At 34.4% G+C, this 20490-nt stretch overlaps 4 protein-coding genes across 6 annotated transcripts; 2 read left to right on the top strand and 2 right to left on the bottom strand.

The window, feature by feature from the left end:
* The first annotated feature begins 742 nt into the window (after nucleotides 1-742).
* Nucleotides 743-7492, top strand: LOC8289795 (phosphoglucan phosphatase LSF1, chloroplastic). Of its 2 annotated transcripts, XM_048374490.1 has the most exons (10): nucleotides 743-1376; nucleotides 1468-1574; nucleotides 2317-2773; nucleotides 2881-2949; nucleotides 3532-3653; nucleotides 3937-4152; nucleotides 4618-4723; nucleotides 4878-4990; nucleotides 5981-6125; nucleotides 7080-7492. In XM_048374490.1, exons 1-10 carry the CDS (start codon nucleotides 1041-1043, stop codon nucleotides 7197-7199), a joined length of 1791 nt encoding a protein of 596 aa, XP_048230447.1. In that variant the 5' UTR covers nucleotides 743-1040; the 3' UTR covers nucleotides 7200-7492. The 2 variants fall into 2 exon arrangements, with proteins under 2 accessions (XP_048230447.1, XP_048230448.1); XM_048374491.1 differs by lacking the exon at nucleotides 743-1376 and having other exon boundaries at nucleotides 2301-2773.
* Nucleotides 7493-7803: 311 nt separating this feature from the next.
* Nucleotides 7804-9752, bottom strand: LOC8289794. Its single transcript, XM_002524597.4, has one exon. It carries the CDS (start codon nucleotides 9516-9518, stop codon nucleotides 7911-7913), a length of 1608 nt encoding a protein of 535 aa, XP_002524643.2. The 5' UTR covers nucleotides 9519-9752; the 3' UTR covers nucleotides 7804-7910.
* A 3922-nt stretch (nucleotides 9753-13674) lies between these two features.
* LOC8289793 (carbonic anhydrase 2) lies at nucleotides 13675-17103 on the top strand. Of its 2 annotated transcripts, none has more exons than XM_002524596.4 (10): nucleotides 13675-13907; nucleotides 15035-15096; nucleotides 15239-15385; nucleotides 15509-15557; nucleotides 15694-15810; nucleotides 15945-15998; nucleotides 16100-16185; nucleotides 16281-16386; nucleotides 16483-16641; nucleotides 16905-17103. In XM_002524596.4, exons 1-10 carry the CDS (start codon nucleotides 13713-13715, stop codon nucleotides 16941-16943), a joined length of 1014 nt encoding a protein of 337 aa, XP_002524642.2. In that variant the 5' UTR covers nucleotides 13675-13712; the 3' UTR covers nucleotides 16944-17103. The 2 variants fall into 2 exon arrangements, with proteins under 2 accessions (XP_002524642.2, XP_048230693.1); XM_048374736.1 differs by having other exon boundaries at nucleotides 15035-15136; nucleotides 15216-15385.
* Nucleotides 17104-17620: 517 nt separating this feature from the next.
* On the bottom strand, nucleotides 17621-19375 carry LOC8289792 (transcription factor WER). The gene is made up of 3 exons (XM_015722697.3): nucleotides 18961-19375; nucleotides 18732-18861; nucleotides 17621-18298 (listed from the first exon to the last, which is right to left on the bottom strand). Exons 1-3 carry the CDS (start codon nucleotides 19079-19081, stop codon nucleotides 17905-17907), a joined length of 645 nt encoding a protein of 214 aa, XP_015578183.3. The 5' UTR covers nucleotides 19082-19375; the 3' UTR covers nucleotides 17621-17904.
* Nucleotides 19376-20490: the final 1115 nt, after the last annotated feature.

The raw sequence follows: 20490 nt of genomic DNA, 5'->3' as shown, positions 1-20490 counted from the left end.
ACATAAACTCTTATAAGCACATTAAAAACTTTTATTTTCGTTTTAATGTGTGGTGGATTATTACACTGAATTATTGATACGCTTATTTTTGAAACATTTATCAAAATTGAAAAGAATAGATTTAAGAGGAATATGGAAAAGAAAATATAAAGAAAAATAAATTGAGTATTGGGTAGCAGCCTACATCGCATGGGCTAGGTGTAGTTGGTGATAACGGCTTATAGCTAAGAAACGGATGCTTACGCTCAGCAATTTAGTGGGCGAGAGTGGTGGGTTAGGTGCCAGGCCCAAGACTCCCTAATGTCTTCTTCTTATGAGTCAAAGGGAAAGCTTAGCATTAAATGCTAAAAACACATGGTCAACATAAAATTTCTCAGTCAACATAAGGATTAGCTAGCTCCTATAGATCCGTGAAGGCAGAGCAGGATGGCACATTGGCATGGGCTCTTAATTACCAATTACGCAATGCCCAAAGCACAAACCCCATCAATAATAATAATAATAAAATAATAATGATATTTTTCTAATTAATCTATTTCGTAATGTAGCTTACTTTTTTTAATAATATTATCATAAGTTAATTTAGTTTTTATATTTTAAAATAATTTGTTTTATCGATTAAAACGTTAAGCCTGTTACATTTTGTAATGTAGACCCAGTTGGCCATTCAATTTCAGTTCGATCAATTGAACCAGCGGGGCGATCCGGCTTTGACAATACTGGTAAGTTTGAGCTTAATCTTTTGGTTTTCTTCTTTCCAGAAAAAGAAAAGCAGCTTACCTTTCTCTAATTGGACGCGAATCCATGCAAAGTTTGAAGATATTTTCACAATTACATTCTGATGTCTCCACGTGTAACTTAATAGCCTGAAAAGTTGACCAACACGGGACACTTCATGTAAGCGGGTCCAACAGAAGGCCACGTGGACCACGCCATTCTTAGCTCTAACTGTGTGGCCTCTCTCTCCTCTTCTGTTAATCTTCTTCTTCTTCTTCAACGCCAACAATCTCTCAATCCAAAAAAAAAAAAAAAAGAAGAAAATGTCAATGTCCTCTCTGCAACTATCTAGTTGCAGCAGCGCAGCTCACCATCATCATAATCATAATCATAATCATAATTTGTTCTCTCAAACTTCATTACGTGGCAGAGATCTGTGGTGCTTACTCCATGGAGTACTCCCTTGGAAGAAACACAATAAAGTTCTTTCTCTTAGTAAAAGAACTCTCAAGGTTCATGCAACGTCTGATAATACTAATAATAATTCGTCATTGAAGATGAATTTGAATGAATACATGGTTAATCTTGATAAACCGTTCGGCATTCGTTTTGCTTTGTCTGTTGATGGCAAAATCATCGTTCACGCTCTCAGGAAAGGGGTAATTCTACTATCATAACCATGTTACTGCTTTGTTTGGTTTCTCTTTTCGTTTGGAAGCTTGAACTAACGATAACTTACATGTATTTAAGGGGAATGCGGAGAGGTCCAGAATAATAATGGTAGGTGACACTTTAAATAGAGCTATTGATTCGTCTAGCGGCAGGCTTGTTCCTATCATCGATTTTGGTGATGCAGAGTAAGGAATTTGTTTTAGTTTCATTATATTTTGTATCGTTGTACTTCTGATAATTAATTGTTCTTTAATTAGTTGTAGACTTTTAAATAATATCTAGACATTAGTTAGTAAGAAAGAAATAATGCTCGATCAATCAAATGCATTACTGTAACTACTTTCAAAGCATCAAAAATCAAGAGAAAACATGGTTTTACAAGTTCCATTCATTCTGTTTTTAATTTTTTTTAATATATTGTTCTTAGTCTTTAAGTTTAAATGTGCTCTATTTGGAATACGTCATTTCAAACAGCATGATGAATTGATTCTAGAATGTTTTTGTTTCTTTTCATGTGCCTTAATTTTTTTCAAGTTGAAAAATAATGACCTCTCCAAACACGAGAGTTGACTAAACTGAACTGAATTCTTTCATGTTTTAACTTTCTGAACACATTCAATGAGTGTTTGTTTCTTTTTTGCTGCTGTTTTAATTACTAGTTATTAGTATTGCTATTATTTACTAGGCTGATATATTTCTCACATAACTGTATTGGTTTCATTGAGTCTATAATTGACTGCTTTCACTTCAATGCTGCCTGCACGTTTCATAAGAATATTCTTTATGATTCCTTGGCTTGAAGCCATAATTGCTTAATGCCTGAAATTTCTTTAGAAATTTGAAAGCCTCTTCATGTTTTGACTGCACATGATTCAAATATGTAGCAAGGTTTTCATTTTTATTTCTTTCAGTTTTTGGTTTCTTCAGGAAGATGCTGATGGAGAATAATGGATCTATTAGCTTGATCCTTGAGAGGCCCTTTTCTAGTTATCCAATTCATCAACTACATCATACGAGTGATATAGATATAATGTTCAATCGGGGACGGATTCCTATTGCTACTTGGAACAAAACTATCCTGTCTTCAAATTTGAAAGCTTCTGAGGGAAGTGGGAATTCTGGTTTTATAACATTTTCGTCAAAGTTTTTAACATCCCATGGATGGAAGCTTTTGAATGATGATCCAAAAGGATATGTGGATTTACCATCACAGAAGACTCTTCGCTCTCCTGTGAGTCAATTTGTTTGTGTTTTCTCGGAGAGGGAGTCTGGAGATGGAGAATGGGCTTATGGGAACTTTCCTGTGGAAGAATATATCAAAGCATTGGAACGTTCTGAAGGCGAGCTATACTACAATCATGGACTTGGTATGCGATTCAGTAAGGTCTCTTGTTCAACTTTGTTTTCTGCTACTGTATTATCAGTCAGCAATAGTGATTACTTCACGATTGTATGATTATCTTTATTTATTTTTCTCTTGATTCTTGTCAGATTACTGAGCAGATATATGTTGGATCTTGTATACAAACGGAAGCCGATGTAAAAAATTTGTCCAGTGTGGTAAGTGCCTATTGGAACTTGAGCAGAACTGTCAACAGTTTCCAATCCTAGTCTATAACTCAAAGCTTTTTCTCCTGTTGGCACAATGCCAAATTTATGATGTGGAATGCAGAAATTAATACTCTTATGCAAATATATAGATTGGCTAATAGATAATTTTGTGATCATTCTGAAGTTAGGCTTAGTTTGCAGGAACTTCTGACTGGACCTTGAAAATAATGTTTATGCTCAGACTAATTATTTTCTTTTTTCAAGTGGTGCCTAGTTTGTTCAGATTTGACAATACCATGTGGTCCCAGTTATCTTGCTGTTATTGTTACAAGCATCATCATAACCTTTTGTTTGTTGATATGCTGCTAGCCTTTAGTGCCGTACCATTCAGAATATCTTCTGTGCTTAAGTATTGCTTCTTTTATGACATGCTTATATATATTCTATGATAGGGTAATGGTTGTTTTTATCTTGTATGGAATCAATTATGAAAGAATTTACAGCTCATCAAGTTACTTTACGTGGCAAAACCTTTTTTCTTTCTCCATTTCATTTTTGTACATTAACTGTTTCAGGTTATTTCTGTAACAGGGGATCACTGCTGTAATCAATTTCCAGAGTGTTGCTGAAGCAGAAAACTGGGGAATCAACTCCAATTCAATCAATGAGTCATGCCAAAGATCCAATATTCTCATGATCAACTATCCTATAAGGTAAGTGAGAGGCTTCATTTCATATTTTCTTGTTGATGAAGAAATATGCCCATACTAACCATTGGAGTTAGCTTGTTTTCATCACGCTGAGCATTTGCATGGTCAGGCTTGCACTCAGTATTTCAACGAAGTCTTTCTTCTTGATATTTTTTCAACCAAAAACGCGTAGTTAGAAATTTACTTGGCTCAAAGAAATGCTCTGTGCAAGCTCTAGGAAAGTCTGAACTGATGAAGATGTTTAAAATGTATAGCAGAGTAAGTTTCCCTGTAATTTTTGTTGCAGGGATGCAGATTCCTTTGACATGAGGAAGAAATTACCATTTTGTGTTGGGCTACTATTGCGCTTACTGAAAAAGAATCATCGTGTTTTTGTCACTTGTACTACTGGTTTTGATCGATCTCCTGCTTCCATAATTGCATACCTTCATTGGATAACAGATACATCCCTTCATGCTGCTTATAATTTTGTGACTGGATTGCATTTTTGCAAGCCTGACAGGTTCTTCTTGCTAACCCTGTTTCTTATGTATTTGATGTTACCTATACTGAGAATTATCTTTTTTGTTATCTAATTATCTTGTATTCTGGTTCTTACTAGTATTAGTGAGTGCTTAAGCCATAATTTCAATATGGACAGAATGCGATAGATTGTTGGTATACACCTAAATATGTCATTATGTATGTTATATAGAAGCCTGCTGTTGTGATTGCTTATAGAGTTTGCTTTTAGTAAATAGATTATTTATCTTCTTTCCTAAATCCCTCGACTAAGAGGAGTCAAGGGCTTAGTAACTCGGTTCTTTCATGATGGGAGAGGAAAACTAGCTAACTCTCTCTCTTATACCAGCTTAAACTTAATTGTTTGCAGTAATTGGTTCACATTCGAAAGAAATATTATCTTTATCACTTCAAAATTTTCCTCCCTAAATTGGACAAAGCCTAACATATTCGAGTCTAATGGCAGACCAGCAGTTGCTTGGGCAACCTGGGATCTTATAGGTATGGTGGAAAGTGGCGGGCATGATGGACCAGCGACGCATGCTGTGACTTTTGTGTGGAATGGTCAAGAGGTAACTCATGAAGTAAAATATAGGAGTAACACTTTTACTATGACACAGAAATTGGTCTAATTTATAAAGAAGTTTAAAGGATGTAAGCTTAAACTCCATTGTTTATATGGGATTAACTGTTTATAAACCATTGGGTTTTGTGACTGCATAATAGGGAGAAGATGTATCCCTGGTTGGAGATTTTACTGGAAATTGGAAAGAGCCGATGAAGGCGAGCCACATGGGTGGTCCAAGATATGAAGTTGAAGTTAGGCTTCCACAAGGAAAGTAAGTATACACTTCCTGCAGCATGCTGCATGTCATCTAGTTATGATTTTGTCTTTGGAATAACAGCTGTTACATTCTGCTAATGGATCAGGCAACTTAATCTAGGTCTTATTTCTTCCCCTAGTCTATTGAAAGAGTTGTGGTTGATGAGTTTAGTCTTTCTAATAGTTCACATCATGCAATTAGAAAAACAAATTATTGAAAACTATAGAAGGCATTATAGTCATAATAAGCTTATTTGGTTTGTGCATTTGATTAAAAGGGTAATAGTAAGTAAGAGAGACGCACCAAATGAAACAACTAAGAGGGCCACAAAGATAAACAATTTGAAGGAAGAATTTGCCATTTGAGTGAGTTAGGACTCCTGATTCTGAGTGTTGAGTATGTTGGAGATATTCAAGATTTGCAGTTTCCGGTAGTACGTTGCTTCCATAGGGAATTTTATAGAGTTAGACTTATACTTGGTAAATTATTGATATTTTTATTATTAATAAAATTAATTAACAAGTAATCTAATTAACTAAGAAATCAATAAGGCTATTTTAGTAAATCTGCTTGTCCTTCCCCCTTTCACACTTTTCTATATGTTATGATATGATGTAATGGTTGTTGCTGTTTTGGCTTTGGGTGGCCTGGATTTTACTTGGGATACTCTATGTTTATACAAGTGCTGGTACATGCTCTAATTTGCTTTATCTTCTGTTTTCATGCCATAATACATGTAATATATCAATTGTTGGAAAATGGACACTAGTCATTCTCATTTGAAACAATTATTTGGCATCTGGTCCGTGGTCTGGTCTGTTTTCAATTTTTCTTATTTCTCCCATCACCCACACTTCTCTGGGACTCACAACCTGTAGGCTTATTTGAGGACCATTGTTGTGGTGAAACATATTTTTACCCTGTAAGATAGCTAAGATATACATTTGAAGTATTTGTTTTTGGGACAATTTATTTGTGAACTGCCATAACATTCTCTGCTCTTAGGTACTACTATAAGTATATCATAAATGGGCAATGGCGGCATTCAACAGCGTCACCAATAGAGAGGGATGAAAGGGGAAACGTCAATAATATAATTGTGGTTGGTGATATTGCAAACGTGAGGCCTTCTATTCAACAAAAAAAGAAGGTTGGTAAATGGCATCTTATTTCTATGAGCTTCAGATAAATGGCTTCTAAATATCTTTTCTCTGAGAATCAAAGTCTAAGGTGTTTAATGATCTGGTTGTTTGCCGTTGTGGTTAGCCACTTTCTAGGTTAGTCTGTTAACTCAAAGTCAGTGGAAACATCAAAGAAAACAAATGAAGGGTCTTCTTTTAGACCATTTAACATAAAATTTTGAAGCAAAGAACTAGTTATCATTTGGGAACTTCTCAGCACTAACCACAACTTTCTAGGTTAGTCTGTTAACTCAAAGTCAGTGGAAACATCAAAGAAAACAAATGAAGGGTCTTCTTTTAGACCATTTAACATAAAATTTTGAAGCAAAGAACTAGTTATCATTTGGGAACTTCTCAGCACACTATGTAGGATGTTCCTCCAATTGCCTAGTTTTTGTCATTTAAAGTGTGTTTCGAAAGTCAACAAATGCCTGAATTCATTTTGATCTAGTTGAATTCTATTTAGTCATTTTCATGTTTGGAAAGCTTATAGTTGCTAAATTTCAAGGACATGATTTTGCAAGAACTCAATTAATTCAATTGCATTTTTGCATATGATTTATTTTAAAAAGGTGAACTGTGAAAGTCTATTCAGAACTTGTTAATGGGATATCTACTTTGTCGTTTGAAATTTTCCTACAAATGCCCTGTTTCTTTTGGCATTCTGGAGGTTTTATCTGAAATCCCATAGGATGCCTGTTAATCTGGAAATGACAGGTAATGCTTAACATCATTGGAAAAGTTCATTTTTGTTTGTTGTTAAACTTGTTGTTGATCTGCTCCGACCAAACGTGTGGAAATGAAGGGAAATAAAGGAGAAAGTGTGATTATGTTGGAACTCAAGTGACGCAGAAAGATTGTGTTGTGATATATATTTAAAGTTTTATTCTGCCTTTTTGACTCATTTTTATCCAAATTTGTAGGATGTTAACATTGTGAAGGTTATTGAGAGGCCATTGACAGAAAATGAGCGCTTCGTGCTGGCAAAAGCAGCTCGCTGTGTTGCATTCTCTGTCTGTCCAATCAGACTAGCTCCAAAGTAACAGGGCTTTGATTCCTTTACATGCTTTCATAGCCGCTCATGCAACAAGTTCATTCTCTTTTCAAGCCTAAAATCATCAATTTTTAAAGAAGTCACCATATCAATTCCTTGCAGAGAAATATTTTTGTTGTCGTATGATGTTTCGCCATAGAAATAAAACATGCTCAGTTCAAAGTAAAAAGAAAATCACCATGTTGTAATAGTACCGTGAACTAAAATCTTTGTATTAATAGTCTTTCTTTCTTTCTTTCTTGTGAACCGTTGGATAAATAGTTCAGTGAACAATTTTTACTATAGGTGGTGGTTGAGGAAATAAGCATATTCATATGGATTAGTTTGCTTGCCTAATATAACATCCGCAGGCAACATCCTTATCTAGTTATGAACAATTGGGTTCTGTTTATTGTATTTTCTCTTCATGGCATTGGGTTCTGAAGGCTAGGCATGTTGATTGAACCCGTACCAAGAAGGAATCCTATAGGTATCATACGTTGAAACTCTCAAGGGATGTTAATGTTTCAAGGTTCAAGATCTTAGAAAGACTTTTGCATATTGGGTATATCTATATAAAAAGATGATACAAAGTTGGATATGTAGGGGGTGAATGCAGAAATATAAAATCTTTATTATGATAATAAACTTTTAATATACACACATGGACCTCTTTTTTCCATATTTATTGACAATGGAAGAAGTTCCTTTGGCAGCAACTCTATTTTCCTGGAATTAGAGGCAGATCAACTTCATCACACCACTCGACGCATCTAGTTTCGAAATATGAACTCTTAACTTCACTTGGCCAATAACTCACCCAAACTTCCCCTCCTATTCTCCACTTCAGTACACTGCCTTCCATCTCTTTGCTCAATCTCCATTCTACTCCTTCCCCATATTCGTCTCCTGCGAAAACCAATCCTCTTGTTTTTGTAAATGGCCGATTTGGTCCCTTGAATTTATTTTCATTACCACTGCTCTTGCCGTCACCACCATCGCTAGTATTATCAATGTTTGAGTTCCACGCGGCAACTTCTTGACCGTTTATATTATTATGTAAAACTGCATCGAAAATAACAGTATTCCCTTCAGCATCTTGGTCCCACCTCCAGTTTTTCATCTTTGTCCTTGTAGCCGTTCTTGCCCTAGTTTTCACCTTAGAAGCCTTCGAATTTTCAACACTCCCCTTCACCACTTTTTTCATTTCCAGTTCTCTCTCCCCATTATCTGTAGAGCGGCCCAAACTCAAACCGGCCACATAAGTTGCTCCAACCTCTGGTCCCACCCAAACCTTAACCCTAGACACAAGGTGTCTCTCCTCACCATAATCAGCATTCTCATTCTTTTTAAACCCTAATTTCGCCACATGGAACCGTAGGTTATCAATGCGTGCGATAACCCGAATATAACTGTCATAAAAGTTAACTGAATATTCCAACTGCAAAACTGCCTCTAACTGTTGGTGAGCTAAGGCATATTTCAGCACCGTATCCCTAGCTTCAACAACAGGAAATTTGCTACTTTTCCTGGGAGAGTTAGCAATATCCATAGCCAGAATAGATGCATAGCCCTTCAAAGCCCAAAATCCATGAGCCTCCGTTGCATACGAGAACTTAACTTGCTGACCCAGAGCAGGGGCCAAAACATGCAGTCCTACACCGACCTCCCTTAGAATAAGCCATTTGGTTAACATGTAACCTAAAGTACGCATAAAACAAAGCTCAGCATCCGCTCCTACAGTAACCAGAAAGGTTTTCAACACAGGAGCTCGTTCACATTTTAAGGCATCAAGATTTGGACCCAGCAAAGATTCAAAATACAAGGACCCAACCTCACTAGGGGCGTCAAATACACATAACCAAAACAACCTCATAATGAAGACTAGGTTAAAAAAACACGAAAATGACTCAGGTGTGTGGCTGTCCATAATCCAAGAAATGGGTTCAGGTTTGAGCTTTTGAAGCTGCGAACGAGGGCAAGTACTAGACTGAGCAGCCATAGGTGAACGCGTAATGATTTCTTCAAGAAGCTGAAGTAGTAGAGGGAGAAAAGGCTTTTCTGCGTTTAAAGGACACGTGTCAGAGACCCAGAGAGTCTTTGGAGCACTGAAAGGGTGAAAACCCTGTAAACATACAGAGAAAGTAACCAATGCGTCTGAGTTAGACCCAGCAGTTCTCTCTGCTCTGAGCCGAATAGAACGAGCTGAACTATCATCATCTCCACTATTAATGAGTTTGGAACTGGCGAGCTCGAAGATATGTGGCGAGTGTAAATCAGTCCAGTCGGCCAACTCAGGAAGCTCACATATCCATGACCATACATCCATCTTCTTCAATCCTGGCTTAATGGGGTACTGAGCTTTAGTTCGTTTTGGAGAGATAAATGAACGACTAAGAGAAGTGGAGAGGAGAGCTGTGTAGGGTGTAGAGGTCTTTAAAGAGAGAATGAGTGAAAAAAGATATGACAACTTGGACTGCAAAGCAGCCACGCAACAGAAGAAGTGGCTGTAAGTAATTTAGCTGTGACTTCGTTTTGTGTTGTATTTGAAGTTGCATTAATTGCAGCAGATTTTCCTTCCTCCACTGTTATTTTCTTGAAGTGTTATAGTATCTTTGTTTGGTAACGTTAATGGTTAGAAGCAACTGCGGGACGTGGAGGTTTAACGTTTTATATGTGGAAAACCTTACACGTGTATATTGAATCTTGGATAATTTGCACCTTCAAATTTTATAATCACAAAAATATTTTCACCCGGAAAAAGGGATTTAAGAACAAAAATGGAGTGATATGGGCTCGCCAACTAGCTACTAAAATCTAGACTGTATATTCAGTAACAGTTTAGGTGTATATAAGCTCAAGCAACTCGTGAGAATGGCTCCAGTTCCCGTATTATTCGGCTCAAAATCTTACAAGCTTTCATAACTTTTCAATATTTTCGTAATTTCAATTCAATCAAAATTATTGATTTTTATTGTTATCCCCATTAAGGAATTCATATAATTTACAAAAATATACAAGAAAGAAATAAAATAAATTTTATAAGATTAAAAAGAAAATTTGATCTTATAAAATATTAATATAAAAATTATTTAAAAATTCTACTAATTTATTAAAATTTAATTTAGCTATAGCTGATTTTACATAAAATAAATTATGTAGAATTATAAATTAATTTTTATTTCATTTAAATTATATAAACTTTAAATTTATAAATAAATTTCATAATATTTATGAATTTTAAGTAAGTACAAGTCTAATTTAAAAGCTTTTGAAGTACAAAAATTGGAGTCATTGCTTTATCCATCGATAAGGTTTTTAATTAAAAGTAAAAAAAAAAAAAGAAAAAGAAAACCTCTGGTATTTGTAATTATGATAAAACAAGTTTGATTCACAAAATCTCTTGATATAAAGTAATTGTACATCTAAATTATTTGTTTTTTTGAGACAAAGTTCCTATTCAGCACTCAATCGAATTAGGCAAAGTTCTGAAGCCTTGAATAGTGGCTTTGAGCCAAAGGCCCAACACAGAGACCACAGCACAAATATTTGCCCCTAAAAAATACTTGCAAGAGCCTGCGACGGTACTCTTCCGGCCAAGACAAGACATTGCTCGGATCAGTTGAAATCTTATTTGTCCCTTTTATTGTGTTCTCAATTTTCTGTAAAATAATCATGTCGACATATTCGTTTCTACTTTTTAAATCTATGATGAAGTTATTATCCGTGACATTTAGAAAATATATGTATTGCTAAATTCTCCTTTTTTTTATTATTCTCAAATAATTTTTTTTTCTTATTCAATATTAGACTTGATAACCATTTCATTTAAATATTATGATTAAAACAAATTTTAATTCATTTATAAAATAATTTTAACTCGAATTAACTCAATTCAAAAGCCTTTGGCATATAGAGATGAATAAAACAGAACCGGATAATAAAATGACACAAATTATTATAAAATTCTTATTTAATATAAAATTTTGGTGCAATTGTCAAAACAAGACAAAAGTTAAAATGAGACATAACATGCATATTAAAGTCATATACGTAGTTGAGGGTCTTTAGTAATAAAATGAAGGAATTGCCTTTTCTTTTCTTTTTTCTTTTTGGAGATTAATTCATACTTCCGGTCCACTTGAAGAAAAAAGCTTCCAAAAATGACAAAGAATGTTGACACCCTCACCAAATTATGTTGACATACTTGAACAAGGAAAGACAATGTTTGACATATTTTGCTTATATATATAACGAAAAACTGAAGGGGCTTTCTCTTTTTTTTTTTTTTTTTTTGAAGAAAGAGAACTGAAACTAACAATATATTTCTGTTTTTTCTTGAGCTTGTATCAAGGAAACTCAGGTTTCGATTGTGATACATGGCAAAGAAGCATCTCTTCCTAGAGAGTGATTACAGTAACGGAGCAATCGAGTTGCAATGGCATGAAAATCTCTTTCTTGCATTCGTATATTCTGCTTTCCTTCTACCAAAAAATCCATTACTCCTGACTCTTCCAAGAAATTATGGCTGGTTTGTTGCTATTCTTCGTCGCTCCAATTTGATTATTTTCTGTTTCTTGATTGCTCATTTGGATGAGTACGTTATGAGGTACGTAGTTTACTGTCGAACTATATTTGTCTAATATCATAGTTATTCGATCATAATTAATCAAGCTGAGGTTAAATTCCATTTTATAACAAATCATATATAATTCAGGTAAATTGTTAATGGATACTAATATATATAATATTATTGGGCACTAATTGCACTGCACCGTGATTAAGGTGTATTTGGTTGGAGATTGAACTCAATTCTGCTTCGTATTTTTAAATTTTGATATACTTTTTATTTGATTTCTAGTATTAAAAACCGGCACAAAATAGGTTTAAAAATTATTTTGCTTGAGGGTCTTACATTAGATGTACTTCTATGTCATATTATTAGATGTACTTATAACTTAATGCATATTCAACTTTGTATGAATTTACACAAGAGAAAAGGTGTTAACCTCTCAACTTTGAGTTGCAATTGATTGGCATCTAAATTAAACTAAACAATTTTCAAACTTATTAAGAAGACAGTATATAGATATTATAATTTTAGGTGCCTCTGGAATTCAACTTAGATTGAGATATTTAAACAAAAAGAAATAAATTTATACATTCAAGAGTAACTTGATAACCTTCAGTTCAAATTTAAACTGGTTAAATCAATCAATCTCTTCTGATGCAAGTACATTGAGTTCTACTATGTGTTATCTCTTATAGCAAAGAATAAATACTACAAAATGGCTAAGTTAGAATGTTACTGGGGGTGCTCAAACTAATTTTCAGAGATTAGAAGATCAAAGCAAGCATCACCTGGATATCATAGAAAATAATTGGCACTGAATTGTGCATTATATAGTAAGTAGTGGGTCAAATCTTGATAGCAAATTAAAGATTACAAATCTAGCTCTTCAAATTTTTGAATCCATACGAAGCAAGTCTATACAGATATATCGCATTCACTCCTATAAACCTCTCATATTCTTCCATACACAGACACAGTGAAAGATAAGGAGGCGTTTGATCTTTTGTATGAGCACTAGCACCAGGGCCATGTTTTGGAGATAGGACCTTATCTCTATGATCCATCCATCCGTCCACCCATCCTTTCTGTCACATTTCCACCATTGATTTTCCTTCAGGATCATATGGTTGCTATTTATCTTTTTGTATGCTCTCACTAGCCCTACATTCTTTTAACATCATCTTCTTCTGTAAATACACGTGTCAGCCTTCCTGCATGCTGAGATTTAAGGTATGCTCTTGGCTGCATTTAAGGCACTTGGAAATAAAACTCAAACCTCATATATTATATGTATAAAAGCTCTAATTACACCATTCACATGGGTACTAGAAGATTCACATAATTCAGATTTTAACAAATTAAATAGATCCCTTCAAAAGAAATAATTTAAATAGATAAGTCCACTTACCAAATGTAACTTCTTTATTATTAGCTGCACATTGCAATAGGCAAATTAAAGACTGGTGAATAACAAGGCCAAGATAAGATGACTTAGGAAAAGAAATTGCCTATAATGGGTGTGTATTACAGCATTATATAGTACATCCGGAAAATGTGGAACCCTTATAATGTATTATGGGGTAGTTATTTATGGTCCGAATTTAATAAATTCAGTGTAAACAAGTTTGTTAAAGAAAATTATCACTAGCTAACTGAGATAGGAAAATTTCAGGCTAGTAGAGGATTTCGTGACGTGGCGAGAACCCACTGCATGCATGTATGGGAGATTACAAAGTGGACAAAGGTATAAAAGAATAATACAGAAATGAGATGAGAGAGTGAAGATTGGATGATGGAATAATCTGGAACGTTGAAACCTAATCTACAAGGGCAGAAGTTTTGGTTGACTCAGCTTTCGCTTTCATTATCTAGCTGTGTGCTATAGCAAGAAGAGGAGAGGTGTTCTTTTAAAATGGTATAAAGCGAGTGAAAAATAGTGTCCCCTGCACAATGTCGACGGCTTCAATTAACGGCTGGTGCCTCACCTCTCTCTCCCCTTCCCAATCTTCTCTCAGGAGATCTACATTGCGCCCTTCTGTTTTTGCCAGGCTCAACTCTTCTCCTACTTCTTCCTCTTCTACTCCTACCCTTATCAGGAACGAGCCTGTTTTTGCTGCCCCTGCTCCTATCATCAATCCTAGCTTGGTATATACTCTTCTACTCTTTCTTCATGTCCATTACTGTGCGTCTTTCTTGTATTTTGACAAAATGTCAAATTCTGAAAAGAATTAGATATTTAAAAAATAAAAGTAAAAGCAATTTCTATCATAAACAACTTATTTATCTCATTTGATGTGACACCTAATGCAAAATATATATATATATGTGATGTTGGTTTTTCTTGTTAAGAAATTAATAAATTGTCACGAATCCATTATAGTTTTGAGTGTTGCATTTCATTGTGGCAGGAACATGTTAGAACACTACAGAAATTTCTGTGATGTATTTCCCAATTACGTACCATTTCCATCATTTTTGGAGATTAACTACATAAATCAATATGTGGTTCGAATTGCGCAATATGTTGCTCAGTTTTTGGTGTTCAATACTCAAGTTTCTTATGACTACACAACTAACTTTTTTCAACTAAAAACTAAAGTATTTGTCAGTCTCTATATGTGGCAAAATTACTAACCACATTCCTTGCTATATATATGGACTGTCACGCTATTCATGACACGTTAGTCTTTGCCTATCGAACTTTTTACGAATTATCGTCTAAAAATGATGTTTAATATTTTTCTTAAACTTATTTCTTTTTTCTTTAATTAGAGGTTGAACGAGTCATGTATTATATAATAAAAAAATAATTATTGATAAATTTTAAACTCAAGATTTTATTTTTAAAAATCAATTGAATTGTGTCTGAAGTGAAATATAATTGGCGAATTTACAGCCAAATATGCAATCAAAGATTCTAACAAGAAATAGAAGCGGCCCATTAAATAGTCATTAATATTACTTGCCGAATAAAAAAAATGGAAAATACTATTTAAATAGCAAATGATCTCATTTAACCCGCCTCTTTTCATATATTGCATGTTGTCAAAACCTTTTCATTTGTAATTCCCTCTTTTGTCTACATAGAGTCAATAAAACAAGGAATATTGAAGTGATAATATAGGCACCTTCTCATAATATCATTATATCTATGTTATCTGCTAGAGTTGGTTCATGAAAATTTGAGCTAAACTTTTAGAAATGAAGTATTAAATTTTCTTGAATATGTACTATGCAAATTCCTGATGTTTTTTTTGGTGGGAAATTGGCAGAGAGAAGAGATGGGAAAGGAAGCTTATGATGAGGCAATTGAAGCTCTCAAGAAACTCCTCAGGTTAAAATTAAAAAAGAAAAGAAAAAAGAAGCTTCATTCAGTTAGAAACTTGATGGACACCTATATTTTCTTGATTATATTGGATATTTAATCTTAGCAAGATAAGTAAATTTTTAAAGATTTGCTATGTGGTTGATTGCAGTGAGAAAGGAGAGCTGAAAGCCGAGGCAACTGCGAAAGTAGAGCAGATAACAGCTGAGTTACAGACCGCATCATCTGACAGCAAACCTTTCAACCCTGTTGAAAGGATGAAAGAAGGCTTCATTCATTTCAAGAAAGAGAAATACGAGTCTGTCATCTTATTTTTTAATTTATTTTCCTTTTTGGGTCACTCACTTATTTACATTTTTGCTGCAAATATTATAAATGCTCACTTCTGCTAAAATTTATTTTTATGGCATTTCTTCTGCAGCAAGAATCCTGGATTGTACAGTGAGCTTTCAAAAGGCCAAAGCCCCAAGGTCTTCATCACTATATATGTTCAATATTGTTCATTAATGGGAACATATAAACTATATTTTGTCTAGTTCGTTTAAAAATTTGGTATCAAAAAATCATACTAACTGGCCTTTTTTCTCCTTCCCCTACTGGTACTAGTTTATGGTGTTTGCTTGCTCAGACTCCAGGGTCTGCCCATCACACATACTGGATTTTCAGCCAGGAGAGGCTTTTGTGGTCCGTAATGTTGCTAATATGGTCCCACCATATGATCAGGTAATTCTCATTTAACACATTTTATATGCTCTTTTTTTTATTTTAACTGCATACTTCTGGTATAGATTCCTGATTTTATATTTATAGAACTGAGTTATAAATGTAAGTTCTTTTCCTTTTTGACATTGCAACAGACCAAGTACGCAGGAGTTGGTGCTGCAGTTGAATATGCAGTTTTGCATCTGAAGGTGAAACTACTAATTTTCATTATTACAGCGTCAGGAATAGCATTTTGGTTTCATTTTTTGTGGGATATGAGTTGGAGGTGTTATTAATTAATGTTTCACAGGTTGAGTACATTGTGGTCATTGGGCACAGTTGCTGTGGTGGAATTAAGGGGCTAATGTCTTTCCCATATGATGGAAACAAATCCACGTAAGTTTTTTTAGCTTTATGATAATTGCTCTGCCAATTCTTAATTATATACTTATTACTCAAAGTTCGTATTAAGTGATTGAAAACCGATGCAGTGACTTCATAGAAGACTGGGTTGCTGTTGGTTTACCTGCCAAGTCCAAGGTGATAGCAGAACGTGGCAGTGTGCCTTTCCCAGACCAGTGCACATACTGTGAAAAGGTAAATCAAGCCTCATTGTTCCTTGTTATACTACTGACATCGCACTGTTAAATCTGCTTCTTACAAATTATTATGTTTAAACAATTAATGATGCAGGAAGCAGTGAATGTGTCCCTTGCAAACTTGCTAACATATCCATTTGTTAGAGATGCATTGGCAAGCAAAACTCTTGGATTGAAGGGTGCCTACTACGACTTCGTTTCAGGAAAATTCGAGCTGTGGGGGCTTGAGTACTCCTTTACTCCCTCTCTCTCTGTATGAACATTATCATCAACTATGTGACACCCTCCATCTTTTATCCTCTAACCATTTCTCTCCCCTCTACAATGTATTACATATATGCCTACGTCTCGAGCAGCTATTAATTTTCAATAAATATAAGATAGAGGTCACCCATATGCGGCTTCTTTTCTTATAAATGCAATTCTAGATTTACCTTTTTGTATGATGACCTACTCCGATAGACTTTATTCACTACTGCCATTTTTTTTTCTCCTTCTTTTTCTTCCTTTTTCTAGGTAAAAGATGTGGCCACCATACTACATTGGAAGCTCTAGGGCATTGCATAGAGGTCATTTCTGCTAAGATGATGAGGAGACTTTCTTGAGTTTGTTACACAATAAATTAATGAAGTGGGTTTATGTAGATAAGACCCTTTTAAGGTCAAGAATTGCAGATTCTTGATTGGGCTGCTGAATCTATCTTCCTTGACATGTTTCTTGCTTTCTTCACTATCCAACTCGGTCAATTATATATACTAGATAACGATCTCTAGTCTTAGTCTCTAGCTACTGAACAAATAATTAAACTATGATATACTAAATTCAGTAATAAATCATAAGAGACCAAAAATCACTGCTATGCTTTAGATTCCTAGGCCAGTGTGACTAATGACTGTGGATTCAAAAAGTTGCAGTTTTAATAAGCGATTTGGTCCAATAAATAGACACTATATTCACTTCAGCTAAGAAAAGTATGCAAGTTGTACGGTTATATTTAAAGCTCACCAAATCTGAAACAGAACAATTAGTTTATTTTTTCCTTGTCCATATTATCAAACACAGCACAATCAACTATTTATATTTGTCTGGCTAATGTCTCTATGCATACCTACAGCTTTAAACTACAAGATGAAAGTTTCTGAATCATCAATTAATTTCATATACTTTTAGTAATTATTGAAGACTTTAAAGGAGTTGATTTGCAATAGAACTTTGTCTTGCAATCTCCGTCGACAAGATTTTAATGCTATCCTACTCTTTTTCACTGATACATTAAGACAGCAGAAGATTCAGCTCTAAGCTTTTATTTATACCAACAAGCCTGAAAAACGTTTTGGAAAAGGCCTTTAATTGTCCTAGCCAGCTTGCCCTCATTGCTAAACACTACAATGGCTGTGTTCAGGAGGACCACTGTGTTATCAACCAGAAAACTAATGAAAATTGCTGCACTTATTTTATATGATAACCGAAGAAGAGATTTTTCTTAGATAGCTAATGAAGATTGTTTATGACAATACTAAGCAAAATCAGAAGCATAGCCACCCAAGAAGTCGTTTCCTATTATATTGAGCTCTGGTTCATTATCAAAAAACCAGAAAGAGTATGGATAGCTACTGTTGAAGAAGGTCAGTTCTTGTGTGTCCGCGACTTCAGAAGCTATCTGAATGTCCTCATCAACTGTAAATTCCTTGGTTGCAATACTATTGTTGACATAACTAAAGCTGAAACTGTGGAGTCCCATGGAATTTGTTGAGCTAGAAACAGCAATCTTGCCAGTTTTATCTTTGACGTTAAAACGTCTTCCACTTAGCTGTTTACCAGCAGCCAGTTTTTTGCTTATATGAGTATTCCAGTAATTCTTTACTTGATTGTCAGTTCGCCCAGGCACCCGCTTGGCAATCAGTGACCACCTGACGGAAGGAAAGAAATCAGTAAGGAGAAGGACCAAAGAGAATGAATGAATCATTTGATAACAAATTTTCAACAAAAAATTCTAAGTGTTATTTCTCTTGCACTTCTACAGCAACAGTAGAGAAGTGAAACTACCTGAACTATTCATGATATTTTGCCATTAGAAATTTACATTCATACATAAGAAGAAACCGATTGGATTTTTCAACTTAATAATTGCTTTGCTGTTAATGATTCCTACATGAGATGCATATTAATGCACGTAACTGAGATCCTAGATATTTTAACTCTCCATGGAATCTTTAACAGAAATCAAGAAGGTGTAATAACTTTCTCTCAAAGTGAAGAAGATGATGGTATGAATACATGTTCAACACAGGATGCTATATGAACAGGGAAATGGTAGAACTATAGTAAAAACGAGGATATAACCTGTTTCCAAGAAGATTGTGGAGCCTGATGATAAGATCTTCTTCTTCCTCAGTGAAATTGCCTCGTTTCACATTCGGGCTCAAGTAGTTCATCCACCTTAACCTACAGCTTTTCCCACACCTTTTCAAGCCTATATTTCAGCTAAAACAGAGCCATCATATTAGAATCTGCCATTCCTGTCAAATAACAAAGGGAAAAAAAGAAGATGGAGAAAAGAAGTTTTCCTGACCCGTCTTCTTCGCAATGTGATTCCATCTTCCTTTCCCATGAACGTTTATATAGTCCATGAGAATCTTGTCTTCTTCCTCTGTCCATAATCCTTTCTTGTATTTGTTGTCTGATGATTCCATTGTCTTTTTTCGTTCTTTGTTGTTATTCACTTGTTTCTTGTGTAAGTTGTTGAAGAGGAAGAGAGAGATGGTTGATGAAGTTTAGTTTTTTTTTCTGTACACTTATTAGTCTTTATGGTTGTGAATTTAAGACAGAGTTTATAATAATGTTCACATACGCTTGGATGATGGAAGGCTGATGATATGTTTTTTGTTGTATCAAACTCCACAAGTTAAAGGGTCTTAAATTGCTGGAAAGAGCTCTCATTGGATCTTATATATTTGCAGATTGGCACACATCTTGATACAAATTGTTATAAAGATCCCATATGGATTAAATATTCAAAAGAAATATCGAAGTTATATATGATATTTAAAATTTATATTCAACATTTTAAATTTTTGGGTTTCTTACGTTTTGATAAATGTATTTGTAAACAACTTGGTTCTATATGGTTTGATTTGATAGATAAAACCTAGTAAACTTTCATTCCAAAATTATCAAATCCTAAATATTTATAAATGTCATTATTGTCTTTTCTTATATTTTAATATAAATAGATGAGTTACTAAGGAGTTGTAAGCAAAGTGAGCTTACACTTATTAAATGATAGTAATCAATGTTGAGAATTGTGTATGTGAGTTTGATTGGTGTCCTAAGTCAAATTGTTAAATCGTTCGATAGCAGTATAGCTTAGTTTGTTAAAAGATTTTCACAATTATATAATTCTATTGGAATAATGAAAGAAAAATTCTTGGTGGCTGAACTTTTCTTTTCCCCCAAAAAATGTTGATACTTCATGGATTAAATTGTATTTTCTATCAGAATAATCATAATTATTTCTATTATGGATATTTACCAAAATTTATATATAATGTCAATAAGTCAAACAACTATTTTCTTCTAAAGCATTTTCAACATTGTTTTCTGCCAGGCATGCACAAACTTAACATTCATTTAATGACCTGATAAAACCATAGGTAACAAAATTAGAGGTAAGTATGTGAATGCATGCTTTACGCGACGATATTATTACAATTACTGCATCTACAAAGTCTGCAAAGGTATCATATCGCATTGCATACCTGTATCAAATCTGAAATATAAAGAGTATTTAAGGAGACGTAGACATAAAAGCTCTTCCTAAAGTTGATGGTATTACTTAGGGCAATCAACTCTAACATTTAATCCCAGGAAACGATAACCCTTTTTATTGCCCATAAATTAGTTGTTTTCGTTCTGACTATTTACTCTGCATTAGATAAAAAGAGCCTCTATAGTGACAGTGGCGTTAGATAACAATAGCCAGCCTTATGTCACGGGCCCAGCCTATATTTTGGGACCTTGTCTCGCTTATTGTCGAGGTAATTCAACAAGCCAACCAAAAATAATCAGATAATCAGGTAAATCTGTCAGGCACAAAGAACAT

The sequence above is a fragment of the Ricinus communis genome, chromosome 5, assembly GCF_019578655.1.
Source record: "Ricinus communis isolate WT05 ecotype wild-type chromosome 5, ASM1957865v1, whole genome shotgun sequence".
NCBI classification, from domain to species: domain Eukaryota; kingdom Viridiplantae; phylum Streptophyta; class Magnoliopsida; order Malpighiales; family Euphorbiaceae; genus Ricinus; species Ricinus communis.
The sequence above is the reverse complement of the archived record's forward strand: the minus strand, read 5'-3'. Positions and strand labels throughout refer to the sequence as shown.

What these genes read in the sequence shown, in the direction of transcription:
- LOC8289795 (XM_048374490.1), top strand. Translation starts at nt 1,041, where the DNA reads ATGTCAATGTCCTCTCTGCAACTATCTAGTTGCAGCAGCGCAGCTCAC. An exon ending in ATCGATTTTGGTGATGCAGA is followed by an intron (nt 1,575 to 2,316) that starts GTAAGGAATTTG and finishes TGGTTTCTTCAG; the next exon opens with GAAGATGCTGATGGAGAATA. An exon ending in CATTTTTGCAAGCCTGACAG is followed by an intron (nt 4,153 to 4,617) that starts GTTCTTCTTGCT and finishes GTCTAATGGCAG; the next exon opens with ACCAGCAGTTGCTTGGGCAA.
- LOC8289794 (XM_002524597.4), bottom strand. Translation starts at nt 9,518, where the DNA reads ATGGATGTATGGTCATGGATATGTGAGCTTCCTGAGTTGGCCGACTGG.
- LOC8289793 (XM_048374736.1), top strand. Translation starts at nt 13,713, where the DNA reads ATGTCGACGGCTTCAATTAACGGCTGGTGCCTCACCTCTCTCTCCCCT. An exon ending in TTCAAGAAAGAGAAATACGA is followed by an intron (nt 15,386 to 15,508) that starts GTCTGTCATCTT and finishes TTTCTTCTGCAG; the next exon opens with CAAGAATCCTGGATTGTACA. An exon ending in CCTTTACTCCCTCTCTCTCT is followed by an intron (nt 16,642 to 16,904) that starts GTATGAACATTA and finishes TCCTTTTTCTAG; the next exon opens with GTAAAAGATGTGGCCACCAT.
- LOC8289792 (XM_015722697.3), bottom strand. Translation starts at nt 19,081, where the DNA reads ATGGAATCATCAGACAACAAATACAAGAAAGGATTATGGACAGAGGAA. An exon ending in TCACATTGCGAAGAAGACGG is followed by an intron (nt 18,862 to 18,960) that starts GTCAGGAAAACT and finishes GCTGAAATATAG; the next exon opens with GCTTGAAAAGGTGTGGGAAA. An exon ending in CACAATCTTCTTGGAAACAG is followed by an intron (nt 18,299 to 18,731) that starts GTTATATCCTCG and finishes TCCTTCCGTCAG; the next exon opens with GTGGTCACTGATTGCCAAGC.